Source organism: Elephas maximus, chromosome 23 (genome assembly GCF_024166365.1).
Source record: "Elephas maximus indicus isolate mEleMax1 chromosome 23, mEleMax1 primary haplotype, whole genome shotgun sequence".
Taxonomy (NCBI): domain Eukaryota; kingdom Metazoa; phylum Chordata; class Mammalia; order Proboscidea; family Elephantidae; genus Elephas; species Elephas maximus.
Genome location: NC_064841.1, coordinates 10,181,606 through 10,203,671, shown reverse-complemented (window position 1 = coordinate 10,203,671; position 22,066 = coordinate 10,181,606). Strand labels below are relative to the sequence as shown.

The following is a 22,066-nucleotide window of genomic DNA, read 5'->3' as shown; positions in this document are numbered from 1 at the left end:
AAATTTGCCCAATCCAAATCTTCCCTAAATCTGACAAATGCCCTCAACTCAGTGGGAAGTTCTCAGGGTTTAAATAAAAAAGCATATAATACTAATCCACTTTTCTTGGGAGCTGGTTTCAGCTATGAGTTCCTTGAACAGCTTATCTGATTGGCTCCCTACCTGGTATAATTTTTGCATAAGGCCAAAAATAAAAACATCTAACCACTGGAGAATAATTCTACTAATTACTGGCTGGGAAGAAATTTCTTTCAGACTTTTCTAACTTGCATCTGGGAAGAAATTCTAAACAACAATCATGTAGAAAACACACTACTAAATCTGCTAGAGGTTCTCCCATAAACATTGTAAAATAAAATGTAACGATTTAATTCCAGGTAAGACCAGGAATAAGACTCCATCAAATACTGTAAAAAGAGAGTATCCATACAGTGGGATATGACTCAGTCATAAAAAAATGAAGGACTGATAGACATGCTACGACATGGACGAACCTGGCAAACATTATGCTGAGTGAAAGAAGCTAGACATGGAAGGCCATACAAGATTCCATTTCTAGGAAATGTCCAGAACAGGCCAATCTACAGACACGGAAAGCAGATTAATGGCTGTCAGGGGCATTGGGGAGGGGGGAATTAGGAACGACTGCTCATGGGTGGGTACAGGGATTCTTTTTGGGGTAATAAAAAGGTTCTGGAATTACACAGTGGTGATGGCTGCACAGCTCTGGGAACCTATTAAAAACCACTGAGTTGTACACTTTGAAAGGGTGATTTTGTTACGTGGATTATATGTCAATTAAAAAAAACAATCTTTTAAAAGGGGGAGAGGAGTCTTGAAGAGAGGTCTGGCATAAAAAGAAATTGTTCCAAGGGCTCATGAAAGGCATGGAGTTTGGTATTTATGTTGGGAAAAAGATAAAGGGTAGAAGAAAAAAGCATAGAAAAGAGTACACAATAATTTTATCCTTGGGGACTTGAACTGAAAACACAAAAAACTTTGAATTATACTTCGTATACTTTAATACAAATCACTTTGGCCTTTTTGAAAAGTATATGGTGACTTGCTCATTTTTTTTTCAGGTACTGAAAAAATACCATCTGTAGTCTTTTTTGGTTTTCTCTTCTCCATTCTATGAATCGTGCAAGAGTCTCAGCTGCAAATGAAGCAATTCCTTATACTGCAGCATTTAAACTTGCTGGACCTTTGTAAGAACTTTGTGTTTATTTGGGATAAAAGCATACAGGTTTCAGGCTATACCAAGAAATCATATCCTAACCATCTACACTTGCCCTGATGAAACTCAAAGACTTCCCTGGATTTTCTTTTCCTCATTCTCTGGATCTCAATCTCTGTGTTTTTAGTCTTTGAGCTAACCGAGAAGCCTTTTCGTTCTGTGAACTAAGCACATTCCTTCAAAACCACAGGCATCCGCTTCTCATTGGGCTTAGGACAATCACAACACTGGAATGCAGGTAAGAGAGACCTCAATTTGCTTTTCCCATCACACCTCCGGTTACCTCAGGGAACCCCACTTCAACGGACAAGGGGTAAGAATAATTTCTGCCATCCTGGCCGTGTCCGAGTATTCTACAGTCCTCTGTAGTGATCTAGCCTTTCCTCTGCACATTTCTACAGTGCCAGCCACTGCATCCTATCGGAGTTTTGCCTTCCAGAAGGTGGAGTTTCAAGGAAAAGTAGTTCCAACATACAATAGAGCAGACAACTCCCCTTCTCAGCACAGTCTCCTCAGCAGATCCCTTTCTGCAGCCTAATGAGCTTATGGGTTAAACTACACCAGGGGACAGAATGGCCTGAGAGCGTTCTGAACTCTGAGAAGATTTGGAATTTATCCTTTGCCTGACATACTACACAGATCACTCGCAGCTCTTAATGAATGCTTAACAAAACTGAGTCTGCACCATGTAAAAAAGAGTTACAAGAGGTTTTAAATTTTGCTTTGTTTTTCCCATTAACAAAATGCAATACCTAAGTGGATGAATTATATAGCTCAGGGTAAAAGAGAAAAAACATTAAGATTAGAAGATTTAAAAGATCTCATATGGTTGGTTAAAAAAAGAAAAAAAAAAACCCATTGCCATCGAGTCAATTCCGACTCATAGTGACCCTATAGGACAGAGTAGAACAGCCCCATAGGGCTTCCAAGGGGTGGCTGGTGGATTCAAACTGCCGACCTTTTGGTTAGCAGCCAAGCTCTTAACCACTGTGCTACCAGGGCTTCAGAGAAAGGGCAAAAATCCTCTCTTCTTTTTTGCTTCTCTTTTTTTAACTGTTTGCTGGCCAGACTGTTCCATGCATAACAAACAGAACATGGCCTGTTACTCTGATGGCTGTATAATTAGTAATATTTCTAATTATAATAAATGCAATTTTTGCTATAATTATAAAAAAATAATTAATCTTATAAAAAGTTGCTTGCGTTTAGGATGGCAAAAACCCTGAGTAAAAGCCAAGTTTCAGGATACATCAATACAGCTACTCGTACTTCCGATATTTCTTTAACTTTGAGCCTATTAAGGAAAAAAAATCACTTTTCCTCTATTTCCCCATACTGGTATGTAGAATCTTATGGACTCATGCCCATAAGCATACTTCAGTCCTTTGGGTTCCTGGGCAGAGAGGAGCTAGAAAAACACAAAAACAGGAAGCCATCAGTACTCACTGATCGAATAATTAAATAGATATTACACTGCCATAAAGTTTATCACTGTTTTTGCAACCCTGAGAGCATACTGTTTTGCAAAGCGAAAAATAACAGGCTTACTCTGCTTTTATAATTAAAATTTTCCAAGCTTGTAAAGCTAACTGAACTAACCACATTAACTGTGGAGTTGAGCTCTTGTTTTTCCACTGTTGAGTCGGAATTGACTCGACAGCACAAAACAATAACATTTAAGTTTGAACACAACGTAGTGGTGGTTTTAAAGGCAAACATATTTAAATTAGAGGCAACAGAGTATGATAAACTTTCCACCCAAACATTTTCCACAGCTTGTGGAATAAAGGAAGACATGAGAGTAACCTAAGATTATGGACATGCTGGAAGAGTAAGTTAAGGAGGGACCTAGTCACATCATCTGTTTTTTAAAATGAGTACAGAGAAGAGTGAATTATAGCAGGACTTTAATACGGAAGCTGACAGAACTTCCTGGCCTGAGGGCTGTGAAAAACTACAAGGTAGTTTTACCTGTTTTCCTTTAGAGATTCAAAAGAGCAGACAATTTTCCACCTAGATGGCAATACTACCCAGAAACAGGGAACTGGCTTAATGCCTTGAGATTTCCATACTCCTTTCACTAGTGGGGAGGTGGGGGGTAAAAAAGAAGAGGGAGTCTAGACCAAGTCTAAGGAGCCCTGGTGGTGCAGTGGTTAAGCACTTGGCTGCTAACTGAAAAGCCAGAGGTTCAAATCTTTTAGCTGCTCCATGGGTACAATTCCATAAAAATTACAGCCTTGGAAACTCTATGGGGCAGCTCTACTCTATCCTATAAGGTCCCTATGAGTCAGAGTTGACTTGATGGCAATGGGTGGCTTGGGCAGACCAAGTCTGTATGTAAAACACTTAGTCTGTCTACCTGACTCCTTTGGGGACCAAATAGTTTTGAAGAGTTTTCTAGACAGCTATATGTTTATCATCCCAAAAATAAAATTTCAGATGAAAATATTGCAAAAAAATGTATTAATATTTGTTGCCCTTTTTTCTCCTTTCAGGCTTCAATTTAAAATTATTAAGTTGCTTTTTTTTTAATATTATGAACGTCATTCAAACTCATTATAGACATCAGGAGAAGAAACGGCCATAATCCTACTACCCAAAAACAACCACCGTTAACATTTCCTCCCAGTTTCTTAGAGCATATTGGGCATAATTCAGTTCAATTCAATAAACAAGAACGTTAGTAACAGTCAGCATTTACTGAGTACTTTCTAAAGCCTTGTCCTAGAATAAACCTTCTATATGTATGGGCTCATTTAGCCCCTACAAGCCAATGAGGTTAAGTGTTATTAATCTGACTTTGGAGATGAGGAAAACAAGGCTCTGAGAGTTTATCAAGGAAACACAAGAAGCCTCAGTTCAAACCCTTTTGTCTGACTCCAAAGACTGGCCTGTTAACCTCCTCACGAGATTATACCCCCTTACCCTAAATGGCCACATATTATGAATCTTAAGGGCTCCCATCCTTTACATACACTTTTAATGATTATGGAGCCCTGGTGGCGCAGTGGTTAAGAGCTCGGCTGCTAACCAAAAGTTCGGCAGTTCAAAGCCACCAGCTGCTCCTTGGAAACCCTATGGGGCTGTTCTACTCTGTCCTGTAGGGTCACTGTGAGTTGGAATTGACTCGACAGCAACAGGCTTAATGGCTTTTTCAAACTTTTCTTATTGTCAGGCTCTTATTTTTCAAAGAAGGCATATTTTCTTCTTGGGACATCCCTACCACCTTTCTAGGTTGCTCTTCCACAATTATCCAAGCTTGGAAATATTAATAACAAAACAAGCTCACTGAAATTTTGTGAAACACCACGGAGACTTCCAATGAGTGAAGTGTACAGACTCTGTAATACATACATTGGTTATTCAAGACTATTTGTCTGCTCATAGTTCTGTTCCAATAAATAAGGTATTACTATTCTGGCCTTAAGACATGAATGACATGACACTTAAGTCTCAACGTGCATCAGCCAAACTTGAAAAATCAGCACACTCATAATCCAAAACGTTTTAATAAAAATTGACGTATAGATGTGAAGGCACGTTCCTGAGCCAGGAAACTTGGGTCATACTGGAGAGGACAACAACTACATCTGCAGATATTATGCTCAGACACAAGCAAAATAAATGTAAAATGTGCCATCAAACAAATGAGGCATGAAGTCCCCAAGGGAGAGGAATGCTTAAGCAAGAAAAGGAAGAGTCTCATAAGATGGCCTGTGCTAAAAGGTGAGCCCCAAGTTCTAAAAAGAAGTTAGCGGGACTGCTCCCAGCTCACCCTGGCCCAGAAGGTGAAGACGGCTGCACATCACAGGAAGAATAGTGGAGTAGAGAGGAGGCCGGGGGAGTTTGATAGAAATAAAAAAGACTAACCCAGCCTTCTTCTTTTGATGGGGTAAGAACAAAGGACCGAGGGGTAGAGGGAAGTTTGCTCCAAGGAAACACAGGCTATTATCTCAGGCTTGGCTGGGGTCAGCCCTGCTTATCTTCCACCCAGTGTGGCCATATAAGAAGCCTCGCGGAGCTACTTTTGTCGTATAAGCTTGGCAGGCATGTTGTTTTTGAACTTGATGACATACGCCACTACTTCCTATCAATATGAAGTTTCTTTTTGTTAGTGAGGCTGAGAAAGCTTCACTTATCAAATTATCACTATAATTAAAAATTATTTCTCATTACACTTTGCTAATATCTGATATCACAGTGTCTTGTAATTGCAGAACACATACCTGCAAGGGACACCATGGGCTGCAACGTCAAGTGTGCTTGTCTCCCACTGGACTCCGTTCCCTGGCAGTCTCTCTCCTCTCTGAGGAGAAGGAAACATGATGTGACTTCGGCCTGAAAATCTCTAATTCTTAGGTGGTGAAGTGTGGATAGAGGTTGGAGTGCAGCTTAGAGTTTGATGGCTCTAGAGGCCTTCTTGGATTGGTCTGTGGGGATAAGGCTCTCTGGATAAGGCCCTGGGTATGTATCCAAGGCTGAACCCCCATTTTCACCCTTCCACATGAATCTTCTTCCTAAGTCTGCCACTATGTCTCTCCTATCAGGCTGGCCTAACACATCACATCTGAGTGTTTCAGGCCAATGCCTTTTGGTTACCACCTAAAAGACAAAATACAAATCAAGTGTGGATATTTACTGTTATATAATAAACATGGCCTCCTTTCCATCCTTTCACAGTTTATTCAAACAAAATTACAAAAAGGGACTGTAATCTGTATCTAGATAATCAAGAATTTACTATTGCTCCTGCGTCCCTTAGTTTAAAAATTAGTTTATCAAGGGGAATAAGGGCATGTTTCTTAGATGCTTTGGGTACTTAGGAAAAAAACTAGTCCTTGATAAAATGCAATATATATTCATACAAGTTTGAATCCTACTCGAGCCAGTGGGGCGGGGGGGACCCACTGCCATGGAGTCGACTCTGACTTAAGCCACACGGTAAGTACTTATTATCTTCACATGCAAAGAAAAATGCATGAGCTGCCTATAACAATATAGCATTTTTAATTAAAAATCATTTTTACTTTCAGCTATGCTGTGGCTATTCACATTGTGGGGAGATTTTAAAAGTCAAAAAAACTGAACTGTCTACAAATATTCTGAATAGCAATAATATTACATTTTGAATTTTTATTTTCAAATTTGGTCGATAAGGAGGAAAAGAATGAAGAAAGTTAAGCAGTGAAAAGAAGTATCAAAAACAGGACAGTCATTCATATACACAGACAATACAAACAGCACGGGCTCATTTCCAGTTGGTTCACTTCTATTTACACGTTTAAAATACAAAACACATCTCAATCTGTCATGAAGCCGACCACATCCGGCACCAGGAAAGGAACTTCAGCTTATGATCATGATCTCAATATCCTGGCAGAGGAAAAGAAATTTCCTCTGATCTAGACGTACTTATCATTATGAATTTAAAAAAATAATATTAATTGAGAAGAGTAACTACTGTGAGATCATCAATTCACCAATGATTCAAGAGGATGAAACCCTTCAAACTGGTCCTATTTGATGTTGCGGACAACTCTCCTGCAGTGGCTTGTCTTCATCTCCTCCAGGGCTTGTTCCAGCTGCCGGACCAAGTGAAGCAGGGTAGCGGGGTCTGTCTGCAGGACCTGCGTGGTGTGATCTCCGTTCTGATTAAGGTGCAGCTTTATTGTCACTGCTGGTTTAATCTGCTGTCTGAGGCTTCTGCTTGCAAGCTTGATTTTAAACGGAACAAGAGCACAATGACGACTTAATAACCATGCTGAATACGTAATGCTTAGAATTACCCCACACCATACCCAAAAATCAAATTTCAGATGAATCATGGACTTCAAACTAAAAAGTAAACCTTAAAACCTTTGGAAGGTAAAGTAATGAGAACATATATGCAACCTTACAGTATGGAAGGATTTCTTAAACACGATATAAAAGGCACAAGCCATCAAGGAAAAAAACTGATAAATTCAACTAGATTAAAATTAATAACTTTTCTTCAAAGGATGCCTAAAGAGGGCGAAAAACCAAACCACCAACTGGGAAAAGATATTCTGCAACGCATACGTAACCAGCAAAAGATTAGTATCCAGTATGTATGAAGAACTCTTGATTTACGAAGAAAAAAAACTCAAACACTCAACAGAAAATGTGCAAAGGACCTAAACAAGCATTTCACAAGACAGCAACACAGATAAACACAGGAAAATTCATCCAATTTTATTAGAAATCAGGAAAACGGTCAATAAAACCACAACGAGATACTATTTTACACACATCCAACTGGCAAAAATTAAAAATCCGTCCATACTGAGCCCTGCAAGTAGCAGTAATGGGACCTCTCGGCTGCTGCTGGTGCGTGCTGGGAGCATACTCAGGAAAACTGTATGCCTTACTTGTAAGGCTGACAACGCACACACCCTACCGCCCAGCAAGTCCACTCCCAGGTATACACCTTACATGCTTACACATACACATTTATTCACAATAGTATTTATTTAAAACAGTCAAAAAAAATTGAAAACATCCCAAATATTCACTAGTGACATAATGAAAAAAATCAAGACTTTTCTTAAAATGAAATTCTTATCCAATGGCAGTGAAAAAAAATAAATGACAACAACATGAACTGTCATAGATGGATGTTCAAGAAAATGCTGTAACCAAAAAGTCAGTCACAGAATTAATACACACAATTCCAGTATTATAAAGGCCAAAAGCAAGTAAATCTAAAAAACATGCTGTGTAGTGGCAAAACACATGTAATAAAACTATAAAGAAGATTAATACAAAATTCAGGACAATGGTTACTTCCAGGGGGCTAGGAGAGGGGAAAATGTGGGGGAGGGGGGCACATAAGTGATTCACAGAAACTGGTTTTGTTCTATTTCTCAAGCTTGGTGGAAGGTACACTGGTACTTGTTTTATTATTATCCTTTAAATGGGTTATCTATAAATACTGGTCTCTATGATATATTCCAAATTTAAAGGACAAGTACCACTGACATATTTTTTAAAAAATATTAGAAACAATGACCAACTCAGGAGCGGTGACATTCCACCCTAGCACCGGAGTGTGTTCTCTACAATCTCCATTAAAAGGAGGCTCCTTGAAGTAATCTCTGCGATTTGTTACTAGCTGACTCAAGGTCCAGGACAGGAAATGTAGAAGATGAACCTGAAACGTCTTGTTTTACAAAAAAGCACAGAAGTTATCCCAAACTACCGAAGTCACATCAAAAGGCCAAGAAGTCAACTTAAGAGGTTTCTAATTTCAGGGTTAATTTAATGCCATAGCATAAAACATCCTGACTAGTAACTTCTTCCTAATATTTCTAGATGATCTGGGCTTCCAAAGGAACCCAAGATACTGGTCCAAGGTTAAAATTTAACATCCCAAAATCATTTGGAAACAACACATCAATCCCTTTGGGTGAGCCAGTGTCCAAACAAAATAGGTACTTTTAGGGTAAAGTATCTCTTTAAAATAATTTCTCTAATACAGAAAATTCCAGGTGTAACAAATATGCAGACTATAAATATCCTATTACTCGTTACCACTGAATTATATGCTGTTTCTATTTGTTTTCCCTCTACATCTGTACTGACAGTCTATCCTCCAATTATCAGGCAACACACTATCTAAATTAATAACCTTTTCAGGTAAGTATCTATACCATTCTTTAGAATTTCTAGAAAAGAGATAATTTAACTGTGGTGCAATGTTTCCTTTATGTGGTCTTTCTGGCCCTGGGTTTACACTTCTCCCAAAATGACTGATTGAGCTAAAATCTGTCAAGTGATTGGTCTGTCTGCTACCTGCCTAAGCAGCTTGCAAGGATTGGTTGCTTTGCTAGGTGGCCTGAAATCTGCCCCAGAGGATTGGTAAGGGATATAAGATAGAAAGAGATATCTGATCTACCTGTAAAGCGACTGAACTAACTCTAAGAGCTCAATGCAATCTTTCACTGAGGTTTTACATTTGCTGCCTAGCAGCTCCAGGTAACCTTTCCCCCAGATTCTACCCTCCCAATCCACTGTAATTAAGGAAATGAGCTTCTTTGTGCTCAGGCTAAAGAATGTGAACACTTCATGGAAACTTCTGATCTCAGTCTCCTCCAGCTTTCTGACATTCTGGGCAAAGTGATGGATCATAGAAACTCTGTTTCTACTCTCTCCCAGAGATCCAACACTCTGAGCAAGGTAACTGTCAACCAACCATTCCTGAAGAGATCCGTCATGATACTGCTTTGTAACCAACACGAACCCTCCTCGATCCCATGTCTTTCAATTATGTCTTTTAGCCAATTGATGCATTCATGTAACCAATAACGTTAAAGACTATGCTTTACTTGTCTCTCCTTTGACGGCCTTAATTACTGTAAATCAATGAGAATGCTGTAATTTTATTTTCATTGATTTACAGTAATGCACCACAATTACCAGAGACTTCCGTTTTTATCCTTGAGATCTGTGAGTTTCAGCCTGAGGTTTTGTGACCTTCCATTGCAAAGCTCTGGCTTCAATAAATCCCTTTTGATTTTACTTCAACAGAGCTGGGGGGTCTTTTCTCTACCACAGGATTGGCTGGTTTACCATCCACTATACCCACTTTTTTTTATACCCACTGCTGTTGAGTCGATTCTGACTCGTTTTAAAAAGCCATTCTTGAATTAACAAGGATTTTTTTTTCCTATACGAGCAGCCAATGCACAGAGGTTTTTGGGGGACCTCCTGATCAACAAAGAAGCCATGGTGGTGCAGTGGTTAAAGCGCTCAGCAGCTAACCAGAAGGCAGGCAGTTCAAGCCCACCAGCCACATCACAGGAGAAAGATGTGGCAATCTGCTTCTATAAAGAGTGACAGCCTTGGAAGCCCCATGGAACAGTTCTACTCTGTCCCATCGGGTGGCTATGAGTCAGAATTGACTCGACGGCAGGGGGTTTGGTTTTGGTTTTGGTTCTCATCAACAAGAACCTGGAGAGGAGTGTGTCCTCTGGATCCAAGGTCTCTGCGCTGAGAGCCTCCTGGACTCAAATAAAGGAGCTGTAATAACACTGAGCTGGTACACTGAAGACTAAGAAATGGCGGCAAGCACAGCAGAGCTGAGTGGCAGAGAAATGGTGGCAGCAGTGCAAGCAGTGGGAACTGTAAGACTGTCAATGGTGGCGATGGGCGAGGTTACCAATGAAGCCGGGCACCTCTAGGCAGGAGGTTGCCAAAAGAGCTGGTCACCTCCAGGCAGGAGGTCACCAGCAGAGCCGGGCACCTCCAGGAAGGAGGTCATCAGTGGAGCTGGGTACCCCATAAAGGGGAGGCAGCCACAGTCCAGGCCTGTGCAGACAGATGCCCAAGCAGGGCAAGCGGCAGTGAGGGGCCGAGCTGGCCTGTCTCTGGCAGTGGCCGACGTCCTAGCTGTGCTGACAGCTGAGAGGGGCTAAGAGACTGAGAGGAGGCCCTCAGAAGTCTGGAAATACGCTGTACAGGGGTTGCCTGTAAAATAGTTTTGCCTTGTCATTAATGCTGCCCTAACCATGGCCCTGGCCTAGGTCGTCCTGAAGCTGCTGGTTAAGAGCTGGACCAGTAAGCACAGGGGGCCAGACCCAGCCCAGCAAAGCCTGAGAGAGAGAAAGAGAGACAGACAGAGTGAACATCCATGCCACACCTGACCTGGGATGACAACACACCTAAGAAAGACAAAGACACACATCTGCTGACACCTGATCTGTGGCATGCCCATCCAGCGACACAAAAATGGACATGGGTAATCTGGGAAGGGTGAATGGGTCCCCTTTTGGACGTAAATGGGATCCTCTCCTACAATGGTAAGTAGGGTACTTGTAGGGGTACAGGGGACAGGTCCAACTCAAATCCGTTCCTGCTGTCTGTGGTTTGCTTTTGATAAGTCATCTGCTCCTGTTGTTAACTGTCTACCTTCTACAAATAATAATAACGACTTCCAGCTGTCAACACTTTGCCAACTGTCCTTGTGTGTGTGACCCAACTGGATCAAACAGGAGAGTCCTCATCCTGGCAGTCTCCTGATTGCTTAGCATCTCTTAGAGGTAAAACCTGTGTGCTTATGCACACAGTCTAATAACACACTTCACACACATCTAATAACACATCATGAGGCCTAAGCTTTTCTCAAAAAGAAGCTGGATGACAGTGCTACAGGATAAAGAACAGGAGGCCGCAAAGCTCTCGACATGGGTTTACTTTCTCGTGGGTGTAAAATTCTGTCCTCAGCCCTATAACCACAGTCAGAACAACAACTTTAAAATAAAATATCACGTGTCACTGCAAATAGGAAGAAAAAAAAAGGGCTATCACTGAAGAGTGCGACCTGGCAGGAAACATCAAAAAGGAAACAAGACACACAAACCATGTTTCACTCAGCTAACTTTCCTAAAAGAATTCAGCCCTATATTCAGCCTCAGAGCAAATAACATGTGGGCCAGATAAGACCAGTATGCTTTGATGCAGTTGTAAATAGGCCAGCCCTAAAAGTGACACGCTCCTGCCCAGTCTCAGATGCTTTCAACTTACTGATGTTATTATATCATCAGCAAGGGCAACAATTGTACAGGCAATTTATGAAGCCTGGGAAACGTTTCCACTAAAAATTAAGCTATGATGATTAATTTGTCTCCCGTAGTAACTGCACAGTAATTAGACGGTAGTTGTCCATTCACTACCGGTCTCCGTAAAGACAAGTCAGTTACTCAAGAATGAAGGCTCTGTATCCTGCTGCTAGTCTCCTAGTCAGCCAGCCCGTCTTGATCTGACATGCCCATCTCCCATAAGCAGAAGAATGTACTCTAGTTAAAATCCCTTTGTAATTGTTTCAGCTAATGAGCTCAGGAACTCGTTTAGTTCTCTGGGTAGTCTTTTCAGTCCTTCAGTGCTTTTCACCAAATAAGAGACCACATTCATTCAGTACACCGTCAGCCTTAAACCGTGTCAGTCCTTACAGCAAGGCAGCAGCTCAGACTAACGACACTGGGTAAACAAGCTCTCAAGTTTAATTTTAGAAAATTCAATTTAAATTGCTAACTTCTAAAAATCTCTTCATCACGGAAAACTCAAAGCAAATTAGTAAAGCTAGGAAAAAAAAAAAAACTGCTAAAGGCTACTGGCCCTCAGAAGTCAAGAGACCATCCCCATACAAGATAATCACTGCTGAACGACACATACATGACCGTCCCCACGTCTCCTGTACTCAGTTATCATGAAACGACCTACAGATAAAGGTCTAAGCAGAGTCATCTCTTCTTCATGAGCCCGTAGGATCTGCTGCTTCTCACGTCCCCAAGAGCAAAACTGTGCCTGATCTTTACTGTATCCACAGCACCTGGCACGACAGGTACAAGAAATATTTCATAAATTGGTTTCAGAAGCCACTTCTCTTAACCCTCTGCTAATTTTTTTATTCAGTACGGAATGCCTACTGAATGCCAGGTACTGTGCTGGGGACACAGTAGCAAATAAGACACACAACCCCTGCCCTCATGAAGCCTACAATCTGGTTTATGCCACACCTTGTGTTCACTCCTACTTAAGAACTCATCACACTGGATTATAATTGCTGCTTTTTTTTTTTTTTTTCCTCCTCCTTCCACGAGACTGTGAGCCTTAAAGGCAAGGACCATGTTTCATTCACTGCCGTGTCCACAAGGCCTGACACACATCAGATGTCCCACAGTTTGATGACTGAATCTATGAAAGCATGAATGGATAAACAGGACACAAGCAACAATCTTTCCTACCGTTATCTGCACATACCAACGAATGCTCAGGAGAATGGAAAACCCTCAAGGCCATCCAGCCTATCCCAGGTATAAAACCTGAAGATGTAGAACGGCAGCTGTGTCCTTCTTCTGACCAAATCCTAAGCCTTCTGGCTTGTCAATACTGACACCCCAGATCTTCACTCCACTGTAAATTTTCCTCTACCTTACTTTTAGTGACATTATCCTGTAATGGTAGCTGTTCTTTCCCGAAACCACCTTTACTTTAATTGCTGACTTTTCTTTCTGTTAACCACGAGTGCTGTAAGCTTCAGTTCATAGGATTCAGTTCAGTTTTCAAAATATCACTCTCCTTCGTGGTTTCAGCTAATTTTACACCCAAGGTCTATGCCCACATCCTCAACTATTACAGCACATGGCAACTTAAGCCATCACCTTAAATGCCCTGAATTCTGAACTGATTAACGGAAACCCTGGGGGCGTAGTGGTTAAGTGCTACAGCTGTTAACCAAAGGGTCGGCAATTCAAATCCACCTGGCACTCCTTGGAAACCCTATGGGGCAGTTCTACCCTGTCCCATGGGGTCGCTATGAGACAGGACTCACTTGATGGCAACGGGTTTGGGTTTTTTTTCAATTGATTAATGTCATGTGAGAGTGTGGATCCAATGGTGCCCGAACTTCTCATTTTTCAAGGGGTGCTGGAAATTAGAATGTTGATGTGAAATTTACCAACTCTTTTTAACCAATGGAAGGGCAGCGGTCATATTGTGGACATGTTCTCAGTGTAGAGGTGGATTTGCTGATGATTGGATGAGGTTTTGATAGAAAGGGAGAACTCAAGAACGACTCAAAGTATTTTTGGCCTGAGAAACCATCTACTGAGATGGGGAAGACCGTGGAAGGAGTAGTTTAGGGAGGGAGGGTGGTCAGAAAAGCGAGATTCAGGTTTGGACATACTGTACTTGAGATGCCGATCAGATACCTATGTGGCGATGCCAAGGAGGCGTCAACCGTAGGACTCCAGAGTTTTGAGAGCAGGTCTAGGCTAAAGATATAAATTTGGGAATCCTGTGTATACACGGAGTGTTTAAAGCCATCAAAATAGATGAGATCAGCTAGGGAATGTAGATGGAAAAAGTATGAAGACCGAAGACTGACCTTTTCAGTGTTTCAAGGTTGATGATAAAATGGAGCCAGAAAGGAGACTGGCAAGGAGGGGCCTGTGAGGTTGGATAAGAACTAAAAGGGAGTGATTTCCCAGAAGGTAGCTGGCAAAGTGTTTTCAAGTAGGAAGGAGTGATCACTTGTGACAAACGCTGCTAATGAGTAGAATGGAATGAAAACTAAGTGATGTCAGTAGAAGACTTACATCAGTACAGTGGCAAGAATAAAAGCCTGATCACAGTGCATTCAAGGGAACAGAAAGAAAGAAAGAGCAGTCAGTGACACAACTTTTTTTAAGGAGTTCTGGGTGTAAATGGAAACAAAAAATGTGGTGGCAGTAGGAGAGATACACGGAGTGGAGGCTGGGTTTTAACCGTGTGCTGGAGGGAATGAGTAAGTGGGGCGAGGGGGAGTGAGATGCAGGAGACAGAGGCAATGATTGCTGGAACTGTGTCCTCACATGGCATAAGGGATGGATTCAAGTGCACAAGGGAATGGGCTGCCCGTAGACAGGAGCACAGGCCCTTCATCAAGAGCAACCAAAGGGAAGGAAGAGCAAGCAGGTACAGACATGGGTGGGTTAGCAGATGTCGTGGTGGGAGCATGTGAGAGGCTTCTTCTAATTGCTTCTCTTTTCATAGTCAAACAGGAAGAAAAGGCAACAGCTAAGATTGTGAACTGTGGAGACATTTAGGCTTTGAAGAAGGATATGCATGGCCTCTGCCATGCCAGAGTTTACAGTCTAATGAGAAAAACAGGTTATGCGTGAGTGAAATGACTGTCAAAAGAGAAACACAACTGCCATGAAAAAAGAAACACAGATGCCACCAGGACTTAACCACGTCCAGAAGATAAGGACTTTCTCACAAAGAGAGGCATTGTTTAAACCAGGAGTCAGCAAACTTTTGCTGTAAGGAGACAGATAATAAATATTGTAGGCTTTGCAGATCATACAGTTTCTATCACTGCTACCCAGCTCTGCTTCTGTACTGCCACAGCAGCCACAGACAATGCACAAACTAATGAGCACGGCTGTGTTCCAATAAAACTTTATTCTTCATACTTCTAATTCCCATTGTCACTCTGGTCTGCCCAAGAATGCTCAGGTTAACTTCTTAAACGATTGTTTTAATGTCACTTTCTTACCCAAGAATCTACAAAGACTTCCTTATTGTCTGCTTTGTGAGGTCTAAATGCCTCTAACTGAATTTCTATAACCTGTTTTGACAACCTTGGAAATCTACTGCTATCAGGTTGATTTCGACTGATAGCGACCGTACAGGACAGAGTAGAACCGCCCCATGGGGTTTTCAAGGCTATAAATCTTTATGGAACAGGGTGCCACATCTTTCTCCCGTGAAGCAGCTGGTGGGTTCAAACCGCCGACCTTCTGGTTAGCAGCCAAGCGCTTTAACCTTACCTCCATTTAAATCAGGAAAAATTCACTGTAATAGTGGTTCACAAACTTTACTGAACATTAGAATTACCTGGGCAAAAAGGGAGCTTTTAAGAATCCTGCTGCCCAGGCTAACCCTCATACCATTAGATCAGAATCTCTTGGGTGGGACACAGGCACTGGAATTTGTTAAAGCTCCCCAGGTTACTCCAATATGCAGGCAGGTTTGAGAGCCAGGGCACTCTACCACATACTCACATGCTCGTCCCTACATCCATGTGGGCCTTCAAAACTTAAACTGTTTCCTCTGTCAAGAATATATACCCTAACCATTTCCAAAGCCAACTCTTCAAATAGGGATTAGACTGGACTATAAGACAGAAAACGATACTGGTGAGGAGTGAGCTTCTTGGCTCAAGTAGATACATGAGACTACGTGGGCAGCTCCTGTCTGGAGGGGAGATGAGAAGGCAGAAGGGGACAGGAGCTGGCTGAATGGACACGGGGAATAAAGGGTGGAGAGGAGTGTGCTGCCTCATTAGGGGGAGAGCAGCTAGGAGTATATAGCAAAGTATGTGTAAGTTTTTATATGAAAGACGGACTTGATTTGTAAACTTCCACTTAAAGCACACACAAAAAATTAAATACATATATATGCATACATATATAAATGCTACGAGTCAGAATTGACTCTACGGCACCGGGTTACCGGGTATAAAGAATATTACCCTATTTTTCTCTATTCATTCATCCTTCCAAAGTTTTCACCCCCTTTTGCTGAAGTTTTCTGGATCATGCTGTACATAGTGAACTCCCTGACTATCAGCTTTTTTGAACCACTCAGCACCTCTATTTAAACAATTATATTCTTTTTTTTTTCTTCTTCCAGAACCTTATGTTACAGCTATCTGTAATCACTAGTTAGTTGGGAACATCTAATATACTTCACCGGGTAACATCTTCTCCAGATGAAAAGGGGTTTTACACTTCCTCTGTGTCTCAAAGCATTTAGCACAGGTCTAATCAGCAAATAGACGAGACTCTACAAACATCTATTAACTCGCCTTTCACTGCTTAATAAAGGGCTACAGGCAATGGTCTGAATAAACGGCTACAGGCAATGGTCTGAATAAAGGGCTAAAGGCAATGGTCTGAAAAAAGGGCTATAGGCAATGTTCTGAAAAAGTCCCTTTTCTTTATGCAGCTTTAAAACTAACCAAAGGGTGAGTCTCATAAAGACCGTGTTACTCACAAGTTAAAAAGCAGGCAAAACTAATCCATACATTAGAAGTCAGGACACTGTAGAACAAAATTCTAACTCCCAAAAAGAGACCAGACTTGCTGGTCTGACAAAGACTAGAGAAGCCCTAGGAGTATGGCCCCCAGACACACTTTTAACGCAGTACTGAAGTCACCCCTGAGGTTCACCCTTCAGACAAAGATTACACAGGTCCACAGAACAAAACAAGATTAAATGGGCACACCAGTCCAGGGGCAAGGACGAGAAGGTAGGAGGGGACAGGAAAGCTGGTAATGGGGAACCCAAGGTCGAGAAGGAGAGAGTGTTGACATGTCATGGGATGACAATCAATGTCACAAAACAAAATGTGTATTAATTGTTTAACGAGAAACTAATTTGCTCTGTAAACCTTCATCTAAAGCACAATAAAAGAAAAAAAAAAAGAAGTCAGGATGCTGGTTACCTCTGGAAAGGTGGGAAGAGAGTAACTGGTAGGAGGCAAGGAAGATGCTTCTGGGATGCTGGTCATGGTTAAGTGTTGGCTTCCTGGGTATCTTCACTGTGTGGTAATTCATTCATTCATTGAGCTATATAATTATGACCTGTGTGCCTTTCTACATGTGTGTTACATTTAAAGAGAAAAGTTTTTAAAGATCAAAGCACCATCTTAAAGAAATCTGCGTAACCATCTTCTTTTCCCAAATAATCAACTTCTTACAGATTTTGCAAATTAAACTGATTTGAATATACTAAAAATGTAGGCAAATGAACACTGGTGAAATAGTCTGAAAATAAATATAAAAAAACCAACGTTTTCAATCAGAGTGTGGTTAAAGTTTGTACAGAATACAATAAGCATGAGAACATAAACTTAAAATAATTCTTATATTCTATGTCAGATTGAAAGAAAAGAAAAAAAAAAGCCACACCTGTACATCTAGCCTCCACTCAAGGCTGTGGTAACTGGGAAGGTCTGGTGCCAATTCACTCAGAATAGTTCTGATCTCCTTTCTGTTGTCCAGATAGAGCTGAAGAAGTAGTCTGTTCAATTCTTCTGAGAATCCCAGAACAAAAACAGAGTCTTGGAAATCCAGTTCAGAAATCTAAAAGTGAATCGAGTTTAGCAGGGTATCAATATTTATCTTTGTCTAGTAAACGCCAAAATAACTGATATAAATAAAATACTATGACAGCCCTTAATTTCATTTCTGTGTAGTAAAAGAGACAGCATCCCTCATAGTTAAAGACAACTCTCGCCCACTATTCTAAAATGTCAGTTACTGATACATAAAAATAGAACACTTTAATGACATATAAAAAGGAAATAACGGAAGTGCCGTTTTCCCTCCTACTCTCCCTAAGCACTACGCAAAGAGAATAAACCATTTCATCAGGACACATACCATAGAAACCCAGTAAAACCCAGTCATACCACAGAAGTGATTTTAATTTACTAACAAAAGGAATTCATACTAGCAGATCATATCATAGTCAAAATGTTCAGGCATATCTTCACAAAATCAGTTACAAACCATTAAGAACACTGACATACACAAGTACCGGCCAGGGTGATGATACAGAGTACCTGGACCTTTTTTAAGCAGCCCCCAGAAGGCCTTACCATGAGCTTGGAGCTCTCAGTGAGGAGGTATGTTAACCCTTCCACACCACGCTGCACGGTGTCACTACTCACACTGAGTTTTCCTGAGAAATGAGAGGCAAAAATTAGCAGATAAATTATTGTGTGATATTTATCCTTTCATTCAAACTCTCATTTTAGGAAAAAATATAATCCATTATCTCGTGTTTTCAAACACTGCAATAAGAAATGAGTTGGTCACGGTGTCTTGTTGAGACACACTCAGTGTTTCCTGAAGGTCTGGGTGGCGCATGTGGTTTGCCCACGGGATGCTAATACCCAAAAGACCGGTGGTTGGAACCCATCCGGTGGCATCGCAAAAGGCCTGCCCATCTGTTTCCATATAGACTGTTGTTGTTTTCGGTGGTGAAGTGGGATCTCAACTCATGGCGACCCCACGTGTTACAGAGTAAAAGTGCTCCATAGGTCTTCTTGGCTATCTAAGCTTTAGGAAGCAGATCGCCAGGCCTCTTCTCCCCAGCTCAGCTGGGAGGGCACTAACTGCCAACCTCTGGTTGGTAACTGAATGCGAACGTGAAGAGTACATGGAGAAAGCCCTCTGGAGCAGTTCCACCCTGTAACGCACGGGATCACGCCCAGTCAGAAACGACTCCACAGCAACACGTTTGTTTTTTGGTTTAACCTTCTTTACAAAATTGCAGACCAATGGAGCCTGGCAGAGGAAGGACTGGACGGGGATTGACTTAGTCCGGGTAACCACCCCTCCTTTAGAGAAACACACACACACACACTTCAACACAAGCAGATGTCTGAACAATGAAGAATAACCAAACACATGCACGACATTTACAGCTGACCCAGCTATTTCAGACTCTGGTGCACAAGCATCACGTCTTGAAAGGCAGGCTGTATGCTCACTTTCACACTGAGGAAAGGGGCTTAACAGACGGTTTAACAATCTCACAGCAACTTGGGGGACCGGCAGGGTTTGCGCCCTGACTGAAACGCCCTGCTGGCTTTCTTCTATCAGCAAGTCTTGGGAACAAGACCCCCGGAGTCCCAGTAGCCCCCATCTCTCCACGGCGACAGAGAACGGTCCACACCCCCCAGCGCAGCCTGCAGAGCCGCGCCCCCTCCCTTCTTACTGGCGGCGCCTTCGTAGATCTTGGGGTTCGCACCCCGCCGCAGAAACTCCACCGCAATCCGCCCAAACTCGGCGACCACTGCAACGGAAGCCAAAGGCCGTGAGCGCGGGCGCTTCTCCCGGCCCCCTCCCCAGCCCCAGAAGCCCGCCCCCTGACCCGCGTTGTCCACTCGCGGCAGGAAGGCCAGGTGCTCCTTATGCTCCTCGGACAGGTCCAGCAGCATCTTCGCGGGGTGCGGATTTCACCCCGCAGCGCCGGCCCCGCCCCTCGCTACTTCCGGATCCGGGTTCAGCGCAAAATGGCTCCGGGCGCGGCCGCGTCGCGAGCTCTGGGTTCCGCCCAGCGGCAGCCCTACGTTCGGGCGCCCTCTGCGGCTCACGCAGGGGCCAGAAGGTTGATCCATTCACAACATCTTAAAAAGATGTAATGCCTAGAGGTTGCACTGTGCTAGGCTCTGTGGGAGATGAAAAGATATTTAAAATCTAACACTCCCCCTTGGTAAATACTCTAAAGAAATAAGAGCCATGACACTAATAGACCTATGCACACCCACGTTCATTGCAGTATTAGTCACAATAGCAAAAAGATGGCAACAGCCGAAGTGGCCATCAACAGATGAAGGGATTAAGAAGCTGTGATACACACACTCAAAGGACTACGACAAAATGATAAAGAATAATGACAGCTCTGAGAAACATCTCACGACCTGAATGAATTTGGAGGACATTGCGCTAATGCAGTATATCGACAGGAACTGCCAGAAATTCAAGCCGGATTCAGAAGAGGACACAGAACCAGGGATATCACTGCTGACGTCAGATGGATTCTGGCTGAAAGCAGAGAATACCAGAAGGCTGTACCTGTGTTTTATTGACTATCCTAAGGCATTTGACTGTGTGAATCATAACAAATTATGGATAACTTTGTGAAGAATGGGAATTCCAGAGCACTTTATTGTGCTCATGAGGAACCTGTGCATAGATCAAGAGACGGTCATTGGAACAGAACAAGGGGATACTGTGTGGTTTAAAGTCAGGAAAGGTGTGCATCAGGGTTGTATCCTTTCACCATACTTATTCAATCTGTATGCTGAGCAAATAATCCAAGAAGCTGGACTACATGAAGAACACAGCATCAGGATTGAAGGACTAATTAATAACCTGCATTATGCAGATGACACAACCTTGCTTGCTGAAAGTGAAGAGAACTATAAACACTGATGAAGATCAGTATGGATTACACCTCAACATAGAGAAAACAAAAATTCTCACGACTGGACCAATAAGTAACATCTTGATAATGGAGAAAAAGATTAAAGTCGTCAAGGATTTCATTTTGCTTGGCTCTACGGTCAACACGTATGGAAACAGCAGTCAAGAAATCAAATGACACGTTGCATTGGGCAAATCTGCTGCAAAAGACCTCTTTAAAGTGTTAAAAAGCAAAGATGGCACCTTGAAGACCAAGATGTGCCCAAGCTAAGCCATGGTGTTTTCAATCGCCTTATATGCATGTGAAAGCTGGGCAGTGAATAAGGAAGACCGAAGAAGAATTGAAGCCTTTGAATATGGTGTTGGTGAAGTTTATTGAATATACCACGGACTGCCAAAAGAATGAACAAATCTGTCTTAGAAGAAGTACAACCAGAATGCTCCTTAGAAGCAAGGATGGCGAGACTACATCTTACATACTTTGGACATGTTGTCAGGAGGGATCAATCCCTGGAGAAGGACATCATGCTTGGTAAGATAGAGAAAAAAAAAAAAAAAAAGAGAGTCAGCGAAAAAGAGGAAGACCCTCAACTAGGTGGATTGACACAGTGGCTGCAACAATGAGCTCAAGCATAACAGTAATTTTGAGGATGGTGCAGGACTAGGCAGTGTTTCATTCCTTTGTATGTAGGGTCTCTATGAGTCAAGTTGATGGCACCTAACAACAACAGTAACAATGCTGAGTGAAATAAGTCAATCACAAAAGGACAGATACTGTGTGAGAACACTATTATAAAAGAACAACAAAAAGTTTACATTCAGAGAGAAAAAATATTCTTTGGTGGTTACCATTAATGGGTGGAGAGAAAGGGAAAATTGCCAGATAGAAGATACATGTTAATATTGGTGAAGGGAAAGGCAATACATAATATGGGAGAAGTCAGCACAATATGACCAAGGCAAGAGAGGACACTGAAAGGAATGCAAGAATAAAGGGCACTACTAGACAATCCTGCAACAATAGTATTAACAAACAATAATTTAGGAACGGATGCATAGGTAGATATGCCAAGAGGTGTGGAAGGGTGTAAGGGAGCACACCCACTGTCAGATACAGGTTTGGTGGTGGGTATTTTTGTATACATGACTGTAGATGTTCCTCATATATTCATATAGACAGTAGAGCACACAAGGGGCACAGTCAGGAAAACCTCGTAGACGTAGCCAAGCACGTGCTGGGATGAAATTTCTAGGGTCAAAAGCAAAGGACCATAGACTTGGGGGACATCTATTTCATAAAGACAATGTTCTGCATCCTACTTTGATG

General features: G+C 42.0%; 1 protein-coding gene across 1 annotated transcript; it reads right to left on the bottom strand.

The window, feature by feature from the left end:
* Positions 1–3: 3 nt before the first annotated feature.
* COMMD2 (COMM domain containing 2) lies at positions 4–19,804 on the bottom strand. Its single transcript, XM_049867504.1, has 6 exons — positions 19,685–19,804; positions 19,529–19,606; positions 18,405–18,487; positions 17,713–17,886; positions 5,464–6,951; positions 4–2,645 (listed from the first exon to the last, which is right to left on the bottom strand). The coding sequence occupies exons 1-5, from the start codon at positions 19,749–19,751 to the stop codon at positions 6,754–6,756; spliced, it is 600 nt and encodes a 199-aa protein (XP_049723461.1). The 5' UTR covers positions 19,752–19,804; the 3' UTR covers positions 4–2,645; positions 5,464–6,753.
* Between the last annotated feature and the right edge of the window lie 2,262 nt (positions 19,805–22,066).

Excerpts from the sequence above, each read along its gene's own strand:
- COMMD2 (XM_049867504.1), bottom strand. The coding sequence starts at position 19,751 with ATGCTGCTGGACCTGTCCGAGGAGCATAAGGAGCACCTGGCCTTCCTG. Across the intron at positions 18,488-19,528 it reads GATCTACGAAGGCGCCGCCA|GAAAACTCAGTGTGAGTAGT; the intron begins GTAAGAAGGGAG and ends CTCATTTCTCAG. Across the intron at positions 6,952-17,712 it reads AGTGGAGGCTAGATGTACAG|CTTGCAAGCAGAAGCCTCAG; the intron begins GTGTGGCTTTTT and ends TTTAAAATCAAG.